Source organism: Bos indicus, chromosome 23 (genome assembly GCF_029378745.1).
Source record: "Bos indicus isolate NIAB-ARS_2022 breed Sahiwal x Tharparkar chromosome 23, NIAB-ARS_B.indTharparkar_mat_pri_1.0, whole genome shotgun sequence".
Taxonomy (NCBI): Eukaryota; Metazoa; Chordata; class Mammalia; order Artiodactyla; family Bovidae; genus Bos; species Bos indicus.
Genome location: NC_091782.1, coordinates 14,222,420 through 14,245,920, shown reverse-complemented (window position 1 = coordinate 14,245,920; position 23,501 = coordinate 14,222,420). Strand labels below are relative to the sequence as shown.

Below are 23,501 nucleotides of genomic sequence, written 5' to 3'. Positions count from 1 at the left end.
GGAGGATAATTGCTTTACAATGTTGTGTTGCTTTCTGCCATCAGTTCAGTTCAGTTCAGTTCAGTCGCTCAGTCGTGTCCAACTCTTTGCGACCCCATGAATCGCAGCACACTAGGCCTCCCTGTCCATCACCAACTCCCAGAGTTCACTCAAACTCACGTCCATCGAGTCGGTGATGCCATCCAGCCATCTCATCCTCTGTCGTCCCCTTTTCCTCCTGCCCCCAATCCCTCCCAGCATCGGTGTCTTTTCCAATGAGTCAACTCTTCGCGTGAGGTGGCCAAAGTACTGGAATTTCAGCTTTAGCATCATTACTTCCAAAGAACACCCAGGGCTGATCTCCTTCAGAATGGACTGGTTGGATCTCCTTGCAGTCCAAGGGACTCTCAAGAGTCTTCTCCAACACCACAGTTCAAAAACATCAATTCTTTGGCACTCAGCTTTCTTCACATACAATGATGCAAATCAGTCATAATTATATATGTAATTTTTTTAAGCAAACATTTCACTCCAGTGAAATCAACAATAGAGAAAAAAACATATTGGCGTGTTTCATTTTATCTTACCTGGTTAATGTTATCTGGAATATTTGATATCCAGCTATAAAAGAGGCCAATCTTGAAAGACTTTGTTTTCCTGACCCACCGACACCCACAAGCAACGCATTTCCACATGATGTTCGGATTATTCGTGAAATCTGTTTTGAAATAAAATAGTATATATTTGAAAATAGAATTCAGCTGTTTACAGCTGCTTGCAATAAATGGGTCCAAGGTTTGACCACATGCTTTGAGACTACATTAGACTTTCTCATTTAATGTACAAGGGTTCATATTGATTTATTCAATTCCAGTTCTTTCATTGCCCATCTATATTTACATCATGAAAAAGAGTGCAAATTGGCTTTCCTCTCTCCTATTTTAAAATGATTTGCTCTGTGTGTGTGTAATTTTATTATTTTCAGACTCAACGGGTAATGGAACTGCTCTTCCCAATCTACAGGGAGCAGTTTAGAACTGTTTGCTTATTATCATCAGTCTAACACACTGACTTAGCAGAAACCAAGTGCTACGTAGCTCTACAGCAAATGCTACCTCTACCATATCTCTGCCAGTGAAAATTTTTTAAAAGTATCAAAATTCTATTTACAATGGAGGCATGGAAACATCTGTAGAAAAAACTTAGGGAAACAGCCTTTAGCTTTGTGTTGCTTTTCTAAGGAGATTTCCTCACAGAGAGGATAAGGCCCAAGCTGTGGTTTGAATCTTATGCGGGTCAGTTGGAGACATTGCTTAAAAGCTGTCTTTTACATTAATACCACTGATTAGAAGAAAATCTAGATGGATCGTTAAATTCATTTATCACCACAGCAAAGAATTTTTTTTAATCCAAGTTTTACAGGGGGCAGACACCTTGATATGTGTCAAATCTACTATTATATTTTAAATACGTTAATCGCTTATGTGCTTTGCACCTAGAACAGGGTACCAGGCCCCTAAGACCAAGCCACTGTGGGTACTCAGTAATTATTTGTTGGGATTCCCTGGTGGTCTAGTGGTTGGGAATCTGCCTTGCAATGCAAGGAATTCAGGTTCAGTCCCTGGTCTGGAAACTAAGGTCCCACATGCCTCAGAACCACTAAGCCCATGCACCACAACCAGGAGTCCACGTGCCATGATGAAAGAGCCCACGTGCCACAACTAAGAGCCAACATGGCCTAAATAAATAAGTAAACATCTTTTAAAATAATAATTATTAATTGTTGAATAGATGAATGTAAATTTACCAATTTTGCAGAAGACGATTCTATGATAAATACAGAGTTAACTGTCTCCTCTTTATGAAACCTTCCTACTCCAATTTGTTGGAGAAACTCTTTTTATATCTATAAATTACATAGTCAAACAACTCCTTCCTGCAGCCTTTCACACCTGGATCCAAGCCATACTTCTTTTAGGTGATGCCTCCAGTTGGTTCCTATTTTTATCAGTCCTGTATACCCACATTTTCCTTTTCCACATAGTCTGTAAGTCAATCATGAAATCGACATTTTTAAATACATCAACTTTTCCTCCATGGGCAACGGGATTTCCATTACACCAAAACATAGTTTGAGGGAATATTTTTTTCATAGAGTTCTCCAGCTTACTGGCTAAAAAGGTAAAACTCTTTGACTCAGCGAGTCGAATACAAAACCCATCAGTTTGCCCTTGAAAAACATTTGCTGTCATATAGATGGATTCAAATAAGGGGTTCCTGATTAAGCCTTTGTTTTGTTAGAGAGTGAACCGACTTTACCTATAGATTCTCTTCTATTAACTATCAGATTCTATATATGTATTCTCTAAAAAAGTTTATCTGTGAAATTCACTAAGCTTTTACATTATCTATTTATATCAGTAAACAATCAATAGTGAGAACCTTAATAAGATGAGTCATTGCATCTTTAAAAAACACCAGATCAAGAGATGTTCCTCTAATGATTTCATTGAACTGTCTCTGGTAAAACTGGAGTTTTTCAGACAGAAATTCAAAGGATGGTACCTAAGAGTGGGGAGAGAGAAAAATAATATTTAAGATCCAAAATTCTGGAATGCTATAATTGCAAACATATTCACAAGTAATTCTTAAAAAAAAAAAAGTTAAACCTAATGGATTTCCAAAAATTTGTCATGAATGAATTGACTTTTAGTTATTTCCATTTTCAGATCCTGAAACCTAACTGGTTGGTTTCCAATATGAAATTATTCTTAACCTTTTCCTTTAGGAATCCCAGCACCAACTACTGTCCATGTTAATTAAGGCTGTAATATAACAAATGTATTTCTCAGTTTTTATTTGCTTCTTAACAGTGCTTATGGAGCTTTAAAAATATATAGAAATTTTACATTATGTATGTAGTCAAATTATTCTGAAATCAATATTCACTTATTTCTTTTGCAAATGGTTGCTCCCCATTTAATTCTTTGACCAACATGCATTTCAAAATTACTCTTTGTGACCCTGTTTAAAAAAAATCTCTTTGGAGTCTTGCTTCAAGCGTCATTAAATCTATACGTTAACTTATGGAAAACAATGTGTTGCCATTTAACCAAGTAAAGTTTTATCACATTTATTTCTAGATGTTTTACATATTTATTGCTAACTGAATGAAATACTTTTATGTTGTATTTCCTATCTTGGGATTATTGGCAAGAGATGGCAATCCTTTTTCTATAAAGGGCAAGATAGTAAATATTTTAGACTTTGTGGCCCATATGGTCATTCAACTCCACTTTTGTAGTACAAAAGCAGTCATAGACAATATATAAACAAATGGGCTTGGTTGTGTTCCAATACAGCTTTACTTGTGAACAATGAAATTTGAATTCTGTGTAATTTTCATGTGTCACACAATATTATTGTTCTTTGATTTTTTGTCTACCCATTTAAAAATGCAAAACCCTTCTTAGCTCACAAATCTGACAAAAAGAGGCAGTAGGCTGGATTTGGCCCATTGGCTAATATAGAGGATATTTATTCAGTTATAGATTTATATCACATTTAGTCATATAACTGAACTCTTAGTAGTTGGAACTGATTTTTAAAAATCTCTTGGATTATATTAAGAGACAATCATATCTGTCAGTACCTAACACTTTTGCTTTTGATAATTACATCTATTTTCTTCTTGTCATTTTGTTGCACTGCCTAGAACTTTCAAAACAATATTAAGTAATCAAGATAACTGCACACATACTTGTCTTATACCTGACTTTAATGGGACGGCTGCTAAATTTCTTTGAAATAAACATTTCACTTGGTGTATGATGACATGAAACATAGAACTATTGTAGAAGTTATGATAACTCCAAAGGGGGACTCCAGTGCAGGGAGAAATATCTAGCTAGATGAGTGATCGAAAAAGCCTGAGAATACCAATTCATAGACTTTGGGCACTTCAAATGCCGTGTCTTCAGGTTCATCTCCAGTTGGCTCAGGCATCTCACGGAGAAAATCTACAAAGTATGGCTCAGGAAGAATATATGACCCCACATCTGGGCTAACATTTTCTTCAACTGAACGAACAAGTTGTGTATTAAACCACTGCTCATCATCAGGCGTTATAAATCTAAAAGAAAAATACAGGAGTAAGAAATGCAAACTAGGAAGGCATCTGTTCTAACTGAACATGGTTTTAACCTCTCTCCACATCTTCTCAGCCCTCACCCTGTACATCCATTACCTCAAAACACAGAAACAGTATGTTCAGCCTTCTGACCAGAGGCAGACCGAACTCCATCCAAGAGAGTTATAACCCTGACAGTGTCACTTACAGAAAATACTGACTGTGTCTCTCTGTGGCCAGACTCAAGCTCCTCTGAATCCTCTTCCCAACCAGGCCCGAAATTTTGGACTCTCATGTCCTTCTTTGCATCACCCATTTTTAGCAAGAATCCCGTTAGATCAGTTTAGGCAGCTGCTGCTGCAAAGTTGCTTCAGTCGTGTCCGACCCTATAGACGACAGCCCACTAGGCTCCCCCGTCCCTGGGATTCTCCAGGCAAGAACACTGGAGTGGGTTGCCATTTCCTTCTCCAATGCATGAAAGTGAAAAGTGAAAGTGAAGACACTCAGTCATGTCTGACTCTTTGCGACCCCATGGACTGCAGCCTACCAGGCTCCTCTGTCCATGGGATTGTCCAGGCAAGAGTACTGGAGTGGGTTGCCGTTGCCTTCTCCGAGTTTAGGCAGAATCCTCCCATAACCCCCTTATTTCCTCTTAGTAATTTCCCATCCAAACTCCCCCATTTTGTTCCCCCATTATAAATTCTCACTTTTCCCTGCTTGTATTCAGAGTTGAGTCCATTTCTCAGCCCTACTGCAAAACCTCACTGTATAGTCCCTACATCTATCACAATAGTCTTGAATAAAGGATGAGTGTCTTATTGTTTTAACAAGTGTGATTGATTTTTTTCTTTAACAAAACAGGTAAGTCCCTTGGGTGAGGCCCAAGATCCCTGAAACTTCCGACAGAAGAGGAGAATTTGACAGCCAGTAGTGGATGAGCATCCTCTTTCTGGGTCTGTGCACACCCAGTGTATGAAGGTTCTTTTCACACTTATAACATCAGAGTGGGAAGGGAGGAAGGAGTGGGACTAATATTTGACAGAGGCCACTTTGTGTGAGACATTGTAGTAGGTCCTTTACAGCTTTGTAAGAACAGCACTGGGTTTCTCTGGTGGCTCAGCGGTAAAGAATCCACCTGTCAATGCAGGAGACACAGGTTCAATTCCTTGGCTCAGGAAGATCCCCTGGAGAAGGAAATGGCTACCCACTCTAGTATTCTTGTCTGGGAAATCCCATGGACAGAGGAACCGGATGGGCTACAGTCCATGGGGTTGCAAAAGAGTCAGCTGTGACCTAGTGACTAAACAACAAGACCAGCATCACCGTCATGTTTTATAGACAAGCGAACGGAGCCTCAGAAAGATGACTTAGTTTATGTACCAAATGTCACCATGCAACAGAGCTCTCACTACAAGCTCTTTCAAGTTTTTTTTAGAAACTATACATAACCAAAATTTGCCTCTGAATGTTGTCAACGCGCCGATAATGTGGGCATATTTTTAAAATGTCTTATTGAAATGATACTCAAGGAAATTGGTGGAGTGGTTTTTCAAGGTGACCAGCAGGTAGGAAATGACATCCATGTGTCATAAGCCTCAGAGCAATTTAAGAAAATATTCTACTTATTTGAGTAGATAATGCAGGAGTTAATCTAGTAGTATAAACTGCTTATATATTACATTTAAACTCAAGCACTGCAATACACACCTGTCAGCAATTACTCTGTTGCACTCATGTTTGAAAAGTGACAGAAGAACATGAACTGAAGCACACTCGTCAGCTTTTATGGTTAACATGCCTTGCCAAATTCTGGAAAGATCTCGCAGATTGAAAATGTAATGAAATTTAGAAGGAGTAGGCAGCATCTTCACCTAGAGTTGAGAGAAAAAGAAACACTCTTCAATTTCAATTCAAGATAAAACCAAAAATCTTTTAGAATGATTTTATTTCAAAGTTCCGATTTTATATAAAAGAGACTGGGCAAATAAATTAAGTTTGTATTTTTGTTACAGCATTTATGGAATAAACGCATCATAAATAAACCAAAATATAAAAGACCATAACGCTTTGAATAGGATGGACTCAAGATAATGCACTATATGCAGATTCTAACTCTTGTTCTAGCCCCATGAGTTGACTTTGACCAAGCCATTGTTCCTTGAGTTTTTAAAAACTGTGAATTGTAAGCATAAGCATTCCTAATCATTATTAACCTTATTAGTGTGTCTATAGAAATCGTTGTTACTGTTGTTCAGTCGCTCAGTCATGTTCGACTCTGTGACCCCATGCACTGCAGCATGCTAGGCTTCCCTGTCCCTCACCATTTCCTGGAGTTTGCTTAGACTCATTGAGTCAATGATGCCATCCAACCATCTCATCCTCTGTCGCCTCCTTTTCCTCTTGCCCTCGGTCTTTTCCAGCATCAGGGTCTTTTCCAGTGAGTCGGCTCTTCACATCAGGTGGCCTAAGTATTGGAGCTTCAGCTTCAGCGTCAGTCCTTTCAATGAATATTCTGGATTGATTTCCTTTAGGATTGACTGGTTTGATCACCTTGTTGAACAATGGACTCTCAAGAGTCTTCTTTAGCACTACAGTTAAAAGGCATCAATTCTTTGGTGCTCAGCCTTCTTTATGGTTCAACTCTCACACCCATAAACGACTACTGGAAAAACCATAGCTTTGACTATAAGGACCTTTGTTGGCAAAGTGATGTCTCTGCTTTTTAATACGCTGACTAGGTTTGTCATAGCTTTTCTTCCGAGGAGCAAGTGTCTTTTAATTTCATGGCTGCAGTCACCAACTACAGCAATTTTGGAGCCCAAGAAAATAAAGTCTGCCACTGTTTCCACTGTTTTCCATCTATTTGTCATGAAGTGATGGGACTGGATGCCATGATCTTAGTTTTTTCACGGTGAGTTTTAAATGAGCTTTTTCATTCTCCTCTTTTACCTTCATCAAGAGGCTGTTTAGTTCCTCTTTGCTTTTTGCCATAAGGGTGGCATCATCTGCATATCTGAGGTTATTGATATTTCTCCCAGCAATCTTGATTCCAGCTTGTGCTTCCTCCAGCCCAGTGTTTCTCATGATGTACTCTGCATATAAGTTAAATAAGCAGGGTGGCAATACATAGCCTTTACTCCTTTCCCAATTTTGAACCAGTTTGTTATTCCATGTCCAGTTCTAACTGTTGCTTCTTGACCTGCATACAGGTTTCTTAGGAGGAAGATAAGTGGTCTGGTATTCCCATCTCTTTAAGAATTTTCCATAGTTTGTTGTGATCCTACGTCAAAATGGAAATATGTCATAACAAAAAAACTGATTGTGAGCTGGTGGTCATTTGGTTAAGAATAATGAAAGTTCATGTCTAAAGTCAAGAAAAACCATCTTTTATAGGTTGCTTTGATTAAGGTCCTGAGTGCATCTGGATTTCCACAAATACATTTGTTTATCATAATCTAGATTTCACTTATGGATCCAAACTCAGTCAATATGCTTTCATATATCTCTATATCCACAATAGAATTGGCAGGCAAGTATGATATGCAGCTATAAATACTTAGTAGTTTTTGTGGGTTTTGCTTGTTTGTTTGAACACTAAGTTACTTATTATTTCTACCCACTTCTAAATCCAAATAGGCAAAGCTATAATATGACACCTTCTACATTCTTATACAAAGAGGTACCAGTTAAAGGATAAACTTGAGGCATTAGGTGTGGGAAGTATGGCTGCCCAAGTGTAAAGATTGTAATTGATACCACCAGCATAATTTTGTAAGTGAAACAATGAGAACTCTGGAAATATAAAGCAAACTTTCCATAAGAGTAATTCAGGAAAGTAAATGCTTTCTTTAGCACTTATTCATGGAATATGCCCTTTCTATATTGAAAAAGTACCCTATTGAGTTTACAGAGTAATTTCTACAGGCTAATTCACAGTGCAAGTTAAAAACAGCAGGTAGCAAATGAAGATAGAATAAAGAGAAATGATATATTAGCAATCACCTTTCACTTTCCCTCTTTGCTTTCAGTTCCATTCCAAGCTAAAATGTTCATACTACTCACCAAAATGTAAAGCAGGCACTTATATTACAAATATGCACAAATAAAGGGATAAGGCTATGTGAACATTACTTTTTTTCTTTCCTGTAAAAGACTGCAGTTATGACGGCAGCTGTTGGCAACTTAAGCAACCATTAGGGAGAATTAAATGAAGTCCTTTCTTACCCTATTCTTTCTTATTTATTAATCTGCTTCTTACCTCATCTTTCAACATTTTCTTTTAATTTTTGTTAACTTCTTTTTTTTCTCACCTGCTTCTCCTTTAAAGCTATGTAAAGTAATATAAAAGTAAAGAGATAGACTAGGCATGAATGGATTAAAAGAGTGCTTTGTGAAAATGGGAAATTTGAAGAAAAGATGCAAAGAAAGCTGCTTATTTGAGGCTGGGGAGAGGAGGAAGATTCATTCATTTTTTATGACTATTTTTGAGTATCTCCCACTACCCTTACCAAGATATCATGGTAAATAGGACAGCTAAATCTGCTGCCATCAGGGGCCTATTCAAGCGGGGGAGCCTAGTGATAAATAGGAAACAAATATAAACTAACAGAGAGACATATAATCATGATAAAAGTCATAGTAAGAACAAATGAAGGATCAGGAGACAGATAAGGCCTGTAATGGGGTCATGGACAGTTATTTTAGAGAAAATCATCTAAGAAAGCCCCTCTGATGGTAAGATGATGAGAAGAGTCAAACAAAGTACAAATGTCCAGAAGCATAAAAACTTGGGGGTGTTCAAGAAACAGTGAGAAGGGCAGTGTGGCTGGAGAAGAACAATGGGAGGGAAGAAGGGTGTTTATGTATGTTTAGTGGCTCAGTTGTGTCCAACTCTTTGCGACTCTATGGACTGTAGCCTGCCAGGCTCCTCTGTCTATGGGATTTTCCCAGCAAGAATACTGGAGTGGGTTACCATTTTCTACTCCAGGGGATCTTCCCAACCAGGTATCAAACCTGTGTCTCCTGCATTGAAGGTGGATTCTTTACCACTGAGCTACTGAGCAGTGAGCAGGGGCCAACTCAGGTTGACAGAGCAGAGGGCAGGTGGAATGTTTCACTGCAGTGTAACTGGGAATCTACTGGTGATTTTAAGATTGAGTAAGGAGCAACTTCCCTGGTGGCCCAGTGCTTAAGACTCCATGCTTCCACTGAGGGGGATACGGGTTCGATCCCTGGTCAGGGGACTGAGATCTCATATGCCCGCACTATGGGTCCAAAAATAAATAAATAAAATGGAAAAGTTGCATTATCTTTTTTTTTTAAAAGAAAATCTTTTTTTAAAAAAAAGGGAATATGAGGTACCATTTCACGCCAGTCAGAATGGCTGCGATCCAAAAGTCTACAAGCAATAAATGCTGGAGAGGGTGTGGAGAAAAGGGAACTCTCTTACACTGTTGGTGGGAATGCAAACTAGTACAACCACTATGGAGAACAGTGTGGAGATTCCTTAAAAAACTGGAAATAGAACTGCCTTATGATCCAGCAATCCCACTGCTGGGCATACACACTGAGGAAACCAGAAGGGAAAGAGACACGTGTACCCCAATGTTCATCGCAGCACTGTTTATAATAGCCAGGACATGGAAGCAACCTAGATGCCCATCAGCAGATGAATGGATAAGAAAGCTGTGGTACATATACACAATGGAGTATTACTTAGCCATTAAAAAGAATACATTTGAATCAGTTCTAATGAGATGGATAAAACTGGAACCTATTATACAGAGTGAAGTAAGCCAGAAAGAAAAACACCAATACAGTATACTAACACATATATATGGAATTTAGAAAGATGGTAACAATAACCCTGTGTACGAGACAGCAAAAGAGACACCGATGTATAGATCAGTCTTATGGACTCTGTGGGAGAGGGAGAGGGTGGGGAGATTTGGGAGAATAGCATTGAAACATGTATAATATCATGTATGAAATGAGTCGCCAGTCCAGGTTCGATGCACGGTACTGGATGCTTGGGGCTGGTGCACTGGGACAACCCAGAGGGAGGGTAGGGGAGGGAGGAGGGAGGAGGGTTCAGGATGGGGAACGCGGGTATACTTTTGGCGGATTCATTTCGATATTTGGCAAAACTAATACAATATTGTAAAGTTTAAAAATAAAATAAAATTTAAAAAAAAATAAAAAATAAAATAAATTAATTCATTAAAAAAAATAAAACAAAGGGAATAATGATCTCTGATGTACTTTTAAAAAAGCATTTTTAGGACCATGTAAAGAACAGATTCTAGGAGGACAAGGAGACTGTTTAGGAAGCTGCTGCCTGGTCTAGAGGGCAGGGAATGGAAACGTCTATCAGGGTGATCACAGTCAGGTGGCAGTAAGCACTCAACTTCTGGATATAGTATTTTGAAAGCCTGCTTACTAAGATTTGCTGATGGCCTGGATGTAGGGAATAAGAGCGAAATCAAGGATGGAGTCCTGTGTTTTAGCCTGAGAAGCAGGATAATTAAGATACGAAAGTCTGATAGAGACACGTTAACTTTGAGATCGTTACTTGATATCAAAGTGGTGGTGTCTACTAAGTAAGCCCATTAGAAACAAGTCTGGAGTTGAGGAGAGAGGCCTGGGATGGAGGTATTGATTTTGAAGTCATCAGCCCAGAGATGGCATTTAAAGCCACGAAGCTGGATGAGGCTACCTGGGTCATAATGGAGGCAGAGATGAGGTTCCAGGATGGAGATCAGGCGTACCACAGTACTTAGAGGAGGGGGGAGAGTGGGGACTTAGAGAAGGCAGCCAGTGAGGTAAGAAGCATGAGGCCTCTCTGAAGCCAAGAATGTATTTAGAGGGATCATCAAATGCCACTAAAGGGTCAAGTCAGAGGAAGACAAAATCAGCCTCTGGGTTTGGTAAGATTGTGGCCTTTGATGACCTTGATGAGAGCAGCAGAAATGAGAACTTGTGCAAAACGTGTTAAAAAGATTAAGAAAGGTGAGGAAGTGGAACTGATTAACACTCAAAAGAAGCTTTGATGGAAAGATACCAGGAAGACCAAAGCCTTCCAGAAAAATATGTACAAGGGCATGTTAAATTGAACAACAGTCCCACTGGAAAAAGATGGATCTTATGACAGAGAATTATCTCAGATATCCAGATGTTCTGAAACTCCAGTCTGGAGCAGGCCCCATGCAAAGAAATGGTCACAGCAGCGGGGCTACACAGAAGAAATCCCCCAGTCCACCCAGGGGTCTGAGAGGCTGCCACACTCCAGGTTTCCCCAGGACATCAGCGTCTGTCCAGATGTGCGTAAATGGCCAAACGAACGTATGAACTATGACAAGTAATCCTCATCTCTTTCACCACTTTTTTTTTAGCACATATATCAATGCTATTTTTTTGTGTGTTTTTTTTTAATCTCTGACCTATCTTTAATCACTTTTTCATGAGTCTACCTTCAGACATCTGGTGACAGCTACAGCGCTCCCTGAGTTTTACTTAGGGCATTGATCTCTGTAGTAAAATCTAGACTACTTTATTAAGTACATTGTATTCATTTACTAATTCATGCCCCACCTCAGAGGAAACCACAAGTTGGACTTTAAGTCCTGACTAGCTAAGAATATCTGGAAATCCATGTAGTCACTCAGTGAACATCTGAGTGTCTGGCCCAGTTTGGTTCTTGGGGGTGGGGAGGGGAAGACAGGCATAAAGAGGTACAAATCAGAGAAACAAGTAGAAAAGCAGTGTTCTCATTTCAGCAAAATTCTACTTTATCTTGAATGCAATGTCTGGTTTACAGTAATATCTCATACATATGGAAAGCATCATTCAGTCTGAATATTTGCTCCCTGGGAGGAAAAGGTGTCATAAATCTATTCAAGCCCCTAATTTGTCTTTTCCTGAAAAAACACTACTACCCAATATGTGATGAGAACTTCCTGAGCCACTGAGAAATTAGTGACATTTTTTCCTGATTACTCATAACGGACGGTTTTGTACCTTCGTCCACTGCCACAGCATTCTGCTCGCGGAAACCAAATTCAGAATCATCTCACATATTTCAGGTTTGAACCTTCTGCAAGCATCAAAATACCCACAGCCAATAACTCCTGAAAAATAAACAAGATTGAAAGTACAAGCTTACTTCAAGATCACAAAGTACATGTTTATCCCAGTGAATAAATCATTACAAGGTGTGAAGAATTTCTCTCAAAGAATCAGCTAAGACTGGGAGTCAGCAGTGGGACCTGCAAAGCTTAGTACACACTGATAAGTATTTTATATGTATTAACCCTTTTAATTTTCCCAACATCCTACGAGAAAGAATCTGAGGTCGGTATTATTATTATTCCCATTTTTACTTATTTTTTATTGAAATATGGTCAACACACTATTCTGGTATTTTCAGGTGTACAATGTAGTGATTCAACATTCAAAACATCACACTGGTCAGAACGGCTGTTATGAAAAAGTCCACAAACAATAAATGCTGTAGAGGGAGTAGGGGAGCCCTCTTATACTTCCTGGGAATGTAAGCTGGTACAGCCACTATGGAGAACAGCATGGAGGTTCCTTTAAAAACTAAAAACACAGCTGCCATGTGATCCAGCTACCCAACTCCTGAGCATGTATCTGGAGAAACCATAATGTGAAAGGATACACACACCCAGTGTTCACGGCAGCACTACAGACAATAGCCAAGACATGGGAGCAATCTAAATGTCCATTGACAGATGAATAGATAAACATGTGGTACATATGGGCAATGGAATATCGCTCAGCCATCAAAAAGAATGAAGTAATGCCATCTGCAGCCACATGGATGGACCTAGAGATTACCACACAATAACAAAGACAAACATCATATCTCTTATATAGGGAATCTAAAAAAATAATAATACAGATGAACTTACAAAACAGACCCACACACATAGAAAATAAAGTTAAGGTTTCCAAAGGGAAAAGAGGGGGATAAACTAGGAGTCTGGGATTACCATATACACATTACTATTATATATGATGGCACCCCACTCCAGTACTCTTGCCTGGGAAAATCCCATGGATGGAGGAGCCTGGTGGGCTGCAGTCCATGGGGTCGCTAAGAGTCGGACACGACTGAGTGACTTCACTTTCACTTTCCACTTTCATACATTGGAGAAGGAAATGGCAGCCCACTCCAGTGTTTTTGCCTGGAGAATCCCAGGGATGGGGGAGCCTGGTGGGCTGCCGTCTATGGGGTCACACAGAGTCGGACACGACTGAAGCGACTTAGCAGCATTATATATGAAATAGATAAGGACCCACTGAATAGCACAGAGAACTATACTCAACATTTTGTAATAACCTATAAGGGAAAATAATCTGAAAAAAAAAAAGGATATATACGTATGTACAACTGAATCGCTTTGCTGTACACCTGGAACTAATGCAACATTGTAAATCAACTATACCTCAGTTAAAGAAGTGATCACCACAGTAAGCCTGATAACCCTCTGTCACCATGCAAAACTATTACTATATTATTGACTACATTTCTGTATATTATAACCCTAGGACTAATTTATTTCAAAACTGAAAGTTTGTACCTCTGAATCCCCTTCACCTATTTCACTAATCCTTCCATTCTTATCCCTTCTGGCAACCACCAAGTTGATCTCTGTATCCATGAGTCCGTTTCCATTTTGTTTTGTTTGCTAATTTGTTTTATTCCCCAGAGTCCACATATAAGTGAGACCATAGGTATTTGTCTTTCTCTGTCTGACATGACTTGCCATTTGCAACAACATGGATGGACACAGAGGGTATTATTATTCTCATTTTAATACGAGTTTACCAACTTACCCAAGATCACCCAGCTTGTACGTGGGTGGATCTAAGGTTTGGACCTAAAGGAAACTTGGCTCTGGAACCCATAAAGCAGGCTTCACTGAAGAGTAGAAGAGCTAGAAAAGAACTATTTCCTCATCTTATAGATGAGGAGAGGAGGTAGAGATAAGTAAAGCAAAATGTTCCAGGTCAAAGGAATTGGTTGTTGACATTAGTAGAATGTCAGGACCCCCATCTCCTGACCTGCAATCAGCAACACCCTGGCCTGAGTGGTGATGTAACGGTTCCTAGGAAACACCCAGCCCAGTGAATCTGACATGATCACCCTCAGGAATGACTGTGTTATATGTCTATAGACTGTTTCTAAAGTCTCAAAGCGTGTTTGGTGTTAGACTGCAAAAAGATTTAACCCTACTTCGTGCCAGTGAGACTCAGTGTTGAGCTTTATGTTCAGTACTGAGCATGGTATTTTCAGAGGAAAATGAGTATGAATATTTGCCCAGAGACACATAGCAGGTTTGCAAAGAGTGGGGCAGCCCAAGAAACTCTTGGTTCTGTTCACATAAACCAAAGACGGGCAGCCTTGAGGGAACGTGAAATGGTCCAAAGTCATGGTTGGCTCTGTTAGACGCCTATAAGGCCTCTTTCTGAAGTCCTCTGATTCTAGATTTTCAGCTTCCTGTGGCACAAATGTGTTATATAAGATGTATGGGGTCAGGAATCAGAAAACATGATCATGTGTGTTTGCTAAGTCACTTCAGTCATGTCCAACTCTTTGCGACCCTATGGACTGTAGCCCACTGGGCTCCTCTGTCCATGGGATTCTTCAGGCAAGAATATTGGAGTGGGTTGCCATGCCCTCCTCCAGGGGATCTTCTTAACCCAGGGATCGAACCTGGGTCTCCTGCATTGGCAGGTGGGTTCTTTACCACTAATGCCATTTGGAAGCCCCAGAGAGCAGGATCAGCACCACATAACTGGGCAATTATTTCACTTCTCTGAGCCTGTTTCTAGTGTGTTTCTGTATCTCATTTTCAATATTAACCATATCAAAGACTGTACAAAATAGTTTAACAAGTAAGCAAACACTCACATATAGACCAGTAGACTGGGGGAGTACCACAACGCCCCAGCACATCAGAAGTCTCTTTTGTCCAATCCCTCCTCCCTCCAGAGGTAGCCCACTGCTTTGACTTCGTGAGAATCAGCAACTCGCTTTCCCCAAAACAGCTCTGCCACTTATTTTCTTGAACTTTAACCCCTTTCTCTTAACTTTAATTTTTGAAATTCAATTTAATGGGATTATGTTATAGGTTCCTCTGTGACTTGCTTTTTCCCCTTAATGTTGTAATTCTTGGCTTCATCTATTTTGAAGCATGTAGCTGACTTTGTTCACATTCACAGCTGCAGAGCACAGCATGTATGCCCACACCACAATGTCTTATCTGACTTCACTGTTGATACACATTTGGGCCACTACACGGGTTTTGCTGTCATGAGCACTATTCTATGAACCTTCTTGTGTAAGTCTTGTGGCACACATGTGCAAAATCAACTACAGATGGATTAAGGACTCAAATATGGAAGACAAAACTATGTAACATTTGGAAGGAAACATAGGCAAATATCTACATGACCTCTAGGTAGGAAAGGACTTCTTACATGAGATTCCGAAAGCATCACCCTAAAGGAAGAAAATGATGAACTGGCATATACTTGGAAGTGGAACGGTGGTGGGTGTGCACACATTCTACAACCAGTAATAATGTCCAGTCATTATCAAGAGCTTGTGGCAATTTATACTCCCAGTAGCAGTACTCTTGTCTGGAGAATCCCAGGGACAGGGGAGCCTCGTGGGCTGCCGTCTATGAGGCCGCACAGAATCAGACACGACTGAAGTGACTTAGCAGCAGCAGCAGCAGGGAAGAGTCTCACTTGCTTCACATTTTCACCAATGCCTGATATTTGGGTCAGAATTTTTCATTTTTGCAAATCTAGTGATTATAAATGGCTTTTCCCTGGTGTTTTAAATGTTCATATTTCTAATGTTTACCATTTATTAGTCATCTTGTTTTCTCTTCTTAAAATGCATGACTTTTGGTCCATATTTATATTAGGATGTTTGCTTTTTATCTGACTGAGTCATAGAAATTTTCAGAGTATTCAGATTACTAAGTCTTTTGCTTTGTTACATGTTGAAATTTTTTTCTTCCATTTTGGGACTTGTCTTTATTTTATTAATACTCTTTTAATAATAGTACTTTTAATACTAATATAGTACTTTTAATAATAATACTCTTTGCTTTTTGAATGAACAGAAACTTTTCATTTTGGTCAAATTTATCATTTTCTTCCTTTATGGTCTATGCTTTCTGAGTCTCATTTGAGAAGTTCTTTCCTACCCAGAGATCATTCAGATATTTTCCAATATTTTTTCCAAATGTTTTACAGATTTCTATATTTAAATCTTCAAAACTTCTGTATTGACTATAATGCTTGGTGTGAGGTAGGGGTCCAATTTCCATTATTTTCACATAAGAATTACTAAATATTCCAGCACCATTTACTGAAAATTTTCTGTTCTCATCTATAGTACTTGCTATGTCAAACAACTAATGCCCACATATGAACGGGACAGTCTCCCTTATGTCTTCATGTATATAACTGTTATGGAATGGTTTGCGTGAGCCTAAATTTAGTGTCAAAATATTATTTTCAAATTTTAAAAAAGTATGAGTTAGATTAATAACTACTGACCTGAAAGGATGTTCATTATACTTTATTAAAGAAAATTTCAAGTTGAAAAGGAAATGTATATAATATGATTTTGTTTTGGCAAAAACAATGACAAAACTCTGTGTACATGCCTTGTGTGTTTGTAAATGTTTAAAAGAATTATAATGTTTAAAAGAATCATATTCTTTAATAAAGAATGCAAGGTTATACTCCAAAAAAAATATCATTTTCACTAACATAGCAAAGTGCTGCATTTGACTTGGTGTATTATACTGTTAATCCATGATCAATGTGCTGTCATTCATTAGCTCAAATTTCTCTGATTAATCATGTCAAGAAAACCAGAACACAAAGGTCTGCTTATCTCTAAAGCTAACCTTAAACAAGACTGTTTCTAAATATTCCTGAGTCTTACGACAGGCTATAAACACGATTCTTCTTAGTATTTAGCTCCTGGCACTTAGTTGTCCATTTCAGATACTTAATCCTACCTCACACTGAGCCTTTTTATCTCATAAATCAGGTTTTGCATGGTTTATGTCCATTATGTAATGCAATAAAAAATTAAACACCAAGAACTGTCATACCAAAGATTTTGTCTATTGAAGCGTTTGAAGGCAATGTGCAATTAAACACAGTAAATTGTCTTTTTAAACGTTGCGGAATATCATTTCGACCACCTCCAGGATGGATCATTGCTGCTATGAGCTGTACATCAACAATAGTGGTGAAATCTCCAGGCTTATCCAAGCTGTACATTCCTTCCATTTCCATCATCTGTCGCACAATCTCATTAGTTATCTGGAATTTTAAACAATAATATTTTAGTAACACATCACTCCATTTTTCTCCAAATTTCCTATAAAATAGTACAGATGACATCAGAAAAAAAATGCTCAGCTCTTTTCAATGAAGTGTTTGTGAATGTTGCCTTCAAGGCAATTTAACTTAAATTGTACCACCCACGAACTCTAAACCTGGTGCAAATCCAATGCACTCTTTACCACTTTGATAAATTTAGATAAAGGAATTAGAGAATATTTGGTACAATTACAAGAGTTCTCAAAGTTACAAGTTTTACTACAGATATCTTTCACATTTCACATTCAACTTTTCAAAATACCTTAAATCAGATTATGGGATACTTTTACTCCTAACTGTTTTGGTATTGGATTTTATATCCCCAGCTTTCTTCTCTACAACCTATGCCACGGCTAACATTCCCGCTGTATTGAATTTTTTTCCTCTCTTAGTTCTAGAGATTTGGTTTTTCCAAGGCTCATCTTGAGACCCTGGATCACTTTCTAAGACATTCTTCTCCACTCATCCCTCAGCTGTAATCTTTATACAGGCTCCCATCCTTGGCTCTTCTCTATTTCTTTTCTGTTTCTATCTCAACTGTATATCCTAAAGAATCTCAACTCTGTAACTCAAGCTTCAGATTCTCTTCCAAACTCCACACTTGTACATCCAAATTCCTACTGGGCATCTCTGAATAGATAACATACAAGCCCTTCAAGTACAACACTCTTTCAGTCAACATTTAATGAATGGCTACTCTGTGTCTGGCCCTGTTGAAACACAGACAAAAATCCCTGTCTTCATGAAGCATACCTTCTTGTGGTGGAGACAAAACATACATGTGCACACCTGTATGTATGTATGTATATATATGTATGTTATAAGTCCTTTAGAGAAAATGAGCAGAGAAAGGAAACAGGCAGTGCTCATGCATGCAACTGAATGTGGAAGCAGGAAGGCTTCATCTCATAAGACATATAATCAAAAACGTGAAGGAAGTGAGAAAGCTAACCATTCAGATATCTAGGGGAAAGGCATTCCAGGCAGAGGAAACAGCAGATGAAGAGGCTCTGAGTAAATGTTACATTCCATGTGTATAAGAATCAGTAAATGTGGCTGGAGGAGATTCATGGGAAGATGAGATCAGTGTAGGGTCTTTGGATCATGGGGAGGATTTTGGCGTTTATATGCTATGCATCTCCGGGGAGAATTTTGAGCAGAGGAGTGTGTCACAATCTGACACATGTTTTAATTGGTTACTGATATGCAGATAGCTTGAGAGACACAAGGGAAATGGGGAGATAATGAGGAGATGTGTGTAATAATCAAGAAGAGAGATGGCAGCTTGCACCAGGCTTTAGCAATAGAGTGATGAGTAGTGGTCAAGACTTCTGTATAGTTTGAAGACAGGCTGAATGCGAAGTTGCTATTTCTTGAGATGGAGAAGACTATTGTAGGAGTAGGTTTGGGGAGTAACGGGAATTTCATTTTGGACATGTTAAGTTGGACATCCAACTAGGCATTCCTAATTGGATTTTTAAAAAATCTGAATTCAGGAGTTCTTCATCTTTTAGATAACTAAATACGCTTCCCTCTCTCCTCACCTTATAGGAACTGCTGAAAGGTTTATCTGACCAGGATCCCTGCTGAATGGGAGAGGAAAAGGGAAAGAAAAAGAACAGCAAAGTCTCCCTGGGAGGTTGTGGCCTCAGAATGACACTGGAATAGACTTGCACCATGAGTATGCATGGCCTAGCTGGGCCAGAGACGCTCAAATATTAACCTTTCTTTGAGGTGATCCCAGCTGAATAAGCATTTAAGAATCCGACAGAAGAAAACTCAAAACCTATCCGGTTAAGGGCACATTCATCTGAAGCTTTAAGAAACAGCCACAGGTAATTTTTCAAGGGCAATGACTTTGGAAGCAGTCAAAGATGCAGACAACAAGACACTTTGAGTATGAACAAGACCTATTGAGACAAAAGAGAACAGACACAGATGTTATGGACTTCAGATGATGATAGTAACAGACACAGACTTTAAAGCAACTGTGCTCAACATGTTGAAAGAAATAGGCAGTGTAGCGTGCGTGCAGCCCCGGACATCCTTGTTCATGGGGAATAATTGCAATCCCCGATCCCAATCACGAATGGGGTTCAACGGGTTACCCGCGCCTGCTGGTGTAGGGTAGGCACAAAATGTTGCTGAAGAGATAAACATAATAAAACTCTAATAGGGCTACAAAAGAAAAGAAAAGAAAAGAAAGAAATAGGCAATGATTTGAAAATAGATGCAAGGAATAAAAACTGTAAAAAGTAATAACATAGTAGAAAGAAAAAAGAACCAAACAGCAATTGAAATTAAAATTCAGTGGATGAATTTGACAGCAGAGTGGACAAAGCAGAGAAGAACATTAGTGAGATGGATGATAGAAGAGGAGAAAATTACCTAGACTATAAGCATTGGACACAGAAAAGGTTAAGATGTACAGAAAAGAAGTACAGAAACATAGAGGGCAAAGAAGAAAATCTAACACACACTGGGAGTGTGATAAGAGGGGAAAGTAAGTGAGGCAGAGGCAATATTTGTAGAGAGAAGAATAAAAATTTTCTAGACTTGACAAAGAGACAAATCCACAGATTGGTGAGTTCCAATAAATCCCAAGCAAATAAATACAAATAAATCTACACCAAGGAACATAATTCAAAAGAGAAAAAAATTATAGGAAAGTAAGGTGGCAAGAGAAAAAAGGCAGATTTACTTCAGAGGTACAATGTGGTAGTTGACATCTCAACAGCAACAAGGAAAACAGAAGACAGAAGTCATATATTTAAAATGATGAAAGAAAATAACTGCCAATCTCAAAAATAAAGACTTTTGTAGACCAAAAAAAAAAAAAAAAAAAAACCCTCCAAAATCAAACAAAACAAAAGTTTGTTATTAAAAGATTTTCTCCTAAGGAAGTTCTAAAAGTAGAAGAAACATGATATCAGATGGGAGGCCCAGGAATGAAAAGGAATAAAGAGTGAAAAAAGTGGTAAAGAAATGAGTCAGGCAAACAGAGAGTGAGTGTAAAAATCAGTAGGGCTTCTCTGGGGCTCAGCAGTAAAGAATCTGCCAATGCAGGGGACATGGGTCTGATCCCTGGTCCAGGAAGATGACATGTGTTGTGGAAACACTAAGCCCGTGCACCACAGCTACTGCGCCTGTGTTCCGGAATCCAGGGGCTGCAACCACGGAGCCCACATGGCGCAACTATGGACGCCTGCCTGCCCTAGAGCCTGTGCCCGAGACAGGAGAAGCCACTGCAATGGGAAGCCCACGTACCATAACCAGAAAGTAGCCCCTGCTCATCACGGAGAAGGCGATGGCACCCCACTCCAGTGGGGTGGAAAATCCCATGGACGGAGGAGCCTGTTAGGCTGCAGTCCATGGGGTCGCAAAGAGTAGGACACGACTGAGCGACTTCATTTTCACTTTTCACTTTCATGCATTGGAGAAGGAAATGGCAATCCACTCCAGTGTTCTTGCCTGGAGAATCCCAGGGAAGGAGGAGCCTGGTGGGCTGCAGTCTATGGGGTCGGACACGACTGAAGTGACTTAGCAGCAGCAGCAGCAGCGGCTCATCACAGCTAGAGAAAAGCTCTCGCAGCAATGAAGACCCAACACAGCCAAAAATAAATAAATAATAAGCATTTTTTTTAATCTTAAAAAAGAAACAGTAAAAATAATGTCTCACGGGAGGTTGCTTTGAAAATAGAGATACAGATAGCCAAAAAACAAGTGATAAGATGCTCAACATCATCAATTATTAGGGAAATGCAAATCAAAACTACAATGAGGTATCATCTTACACAGTTCAGAATGGCCATCACCAAAAAATCTACAAACAGTAAATGGTGGAGAGAGTGTGGAGAAAAGGGAACACTCTTACACTGTTGGTGGGAATGTAAAGAGGTACAGCCACTATGGAGAACAGTATGGAAGTTCCTTAAAAAACCAAAAATAGAACTACCACATGATCCAACAATCCCACTCCTGGGCATCTATCTGGAGAAAACCGTAACTCAAAGAGACACATGTACCCCAGTGTTCACTGCAGCACTATTTACAATAGCCAGGACATGGAAGTGACCTAAATGTCCATTGACAGAGGAATGGATAAACACGTGGAATATATATACAATGGGATATTACTCAGCCGCAAAAAGGAACCAAATAATGCCATTTGCAGCAACATGGATCGACCTAGAGATTGTCCAACTGAGTAAGCCAGACAGAAAAAGACAAATGTGACAATATCGCTTATATGTGGAATCTAAAAAAATATTATATACGTGAACTTATTTACAAAACAGAAACAGAGTCATAGATGTAGAAAACAAACTTATGGTTACCAGAAGGGAAAAGTGGGGAGGGCAGGGATGAATGGGGAGGCTGGGATTAACATACACACACTAACATAATAGATAATAAGGACTTACTGTATAGCACAGGAAACCCTACACAGTACTCTGTAATGACCTAGGTAGGATAAGGATCTAAAAAAGAGTGGATTTATGTATATGTATAACTGATTCACTTTGCTGAACACCTGCACTAACACAGCCTTGCAAATCAACTAACTCCTATAAAAATAAAACTGGCATTATACAATATAATGGTGACCAATACAATTTATGGTAACACAAAGAGAGATATAGACTTAAATACAAGTCAACAATAAAAGGATAAATCAGAAGAAAGATAAAGGAAATTGAAGTGTTCAAAGGTCACTGGATATACAAAACGGGAAAGAAGGGCTAGACTTTCTTTATTTCAGATTATGTATGCAGGAGGCACTGTCAAGGGTAACCACTAAAACACAGAAATTGACTGCAGTAAATGGATAGGAAAGAAAACAAAAGGGAACAAAAATCAATGTGTTCTCAGTGGGAATAGGAAGAAGACTGCGGGACTTCTATGATCAGCTGAGGGCAAGGAAACGATGGTGTCCAAGGTCTGAGAAAAAGACAGTATGAAAGGAGCCCGAAAGTAAATGCCAGGACAGGAATAGACAGGATAAAGATACATAACACGAAACATGCAGTGCAATTTCTGGGCAGTACCAAGAGCTTAGCAGAGGTCCATAAATATGATTTTAAAGTGAAACCAGTATTGTGTATTTTTCTCCAGCTAAGTATAACTGCATAGATGCAGGTAGGTGGTGAGCAAAAAGGTTTAACAAGAATTTAACATGGTTAAGGTTTTCACAGATGAGTAGAGGGTATATGCTCCCATGATTATAATGATAGATTATGGAATTGTAGCTGGGGGAAGGAAGAAAGTGAGGAAATGAGAAGAAATGAAGGAGAGTTTGATGATGGTAGGAACAGTGGTTGACGGCTCCATCTGGTTGATGTTTGATGCCTCCATAAACAGTGGTTGATGCCCAGCAGTGGGATTTCTGGATCGTGTGGTAGTTCTATTTTTAGTTTTTAAAGGACACTCCATACCATTCTCCATAATGGTATGTATCTCCATAATGGCTGTATCTCTTTACATTCCCACCAACAGTGTAAGAGTGTTCCTTTTCTCCACACCCTCTCCAGCATTTACTGTTTTTAGATTTTTTTGGATGATGGCCATCTGTAGTAGAGGAAATGAGCTATAGAGTGTGGATATAGTGATCAGAGAATAAAAGGGTTGAAATTGAGATAATGAAGGGATGACAGTTATTGATGACAAGGTATAGGATATGACTGCATCAGCCAGTAATTCAGACAGAGTAGAAGACATGATTATAGGGGAGTCCAGGTCAAGGAACTAAGAGGCCAAGATCATGTATGGAGACAAAAGTTGGCATCACTGAGAATTACGACAAGCAGGACTGGCTTCATAATTTGTGGGGCCCAGGTCAAAATGAAAATGCAGTGTCTCTGTGCAAAAATCATTAGGAATTTCAAGACAGTGACAGCAGAGCATTAAACTATGTGCAAGTTTCTCTGACGTGCGAGTCTCTGCGCTATGACAT

The 23,501-nt window shown here is 39.1% G+C and overlaps 1 protein-coding gene across 4 annotated transcripts in view; it reads right to left on the bottom strand.

Moving 5' to 3' along the window:
- Window positions 1-23,501, bottom strand: part of DNAH8 (dynein axonemal heavy chain 8) — a 320,679-nt gene that overhangs the window by 134,691 nt on the left and 162,487 nt on the right. For all 4 annotated transcript variants that reach the window (XM_070777905.1, XM_070777908.1, XM_070777907.1 and 1 more), the window contains 6 exons: window positions 17,275-17,488; window positions 12,125-12,234; window positions 5,816-5,979; window positions 3,919-4,111; window positions 2,422-2,544; window positions 567-697 (listed from right to left, as the gene is read on the bottom strand). In XM_070777905.1, coding sequence (XP_070634006.1) covers window positions 567-697; window positions 2,422-2,544; window positions 3,919-4,111; window positions 5,816-5,979; window positions 12,125-12,234; window positions 17,275-17,488 — 935 coding nt within the window. The remainder of the gene's footprint in view (window positions 1-566; window positions 698-2,421; window positions 2,545-3,918; window positions 4,112-5,815; window positions 5,980-12,124; window positions 12,235-17,274; window positions 17,489-23,501) is intronic.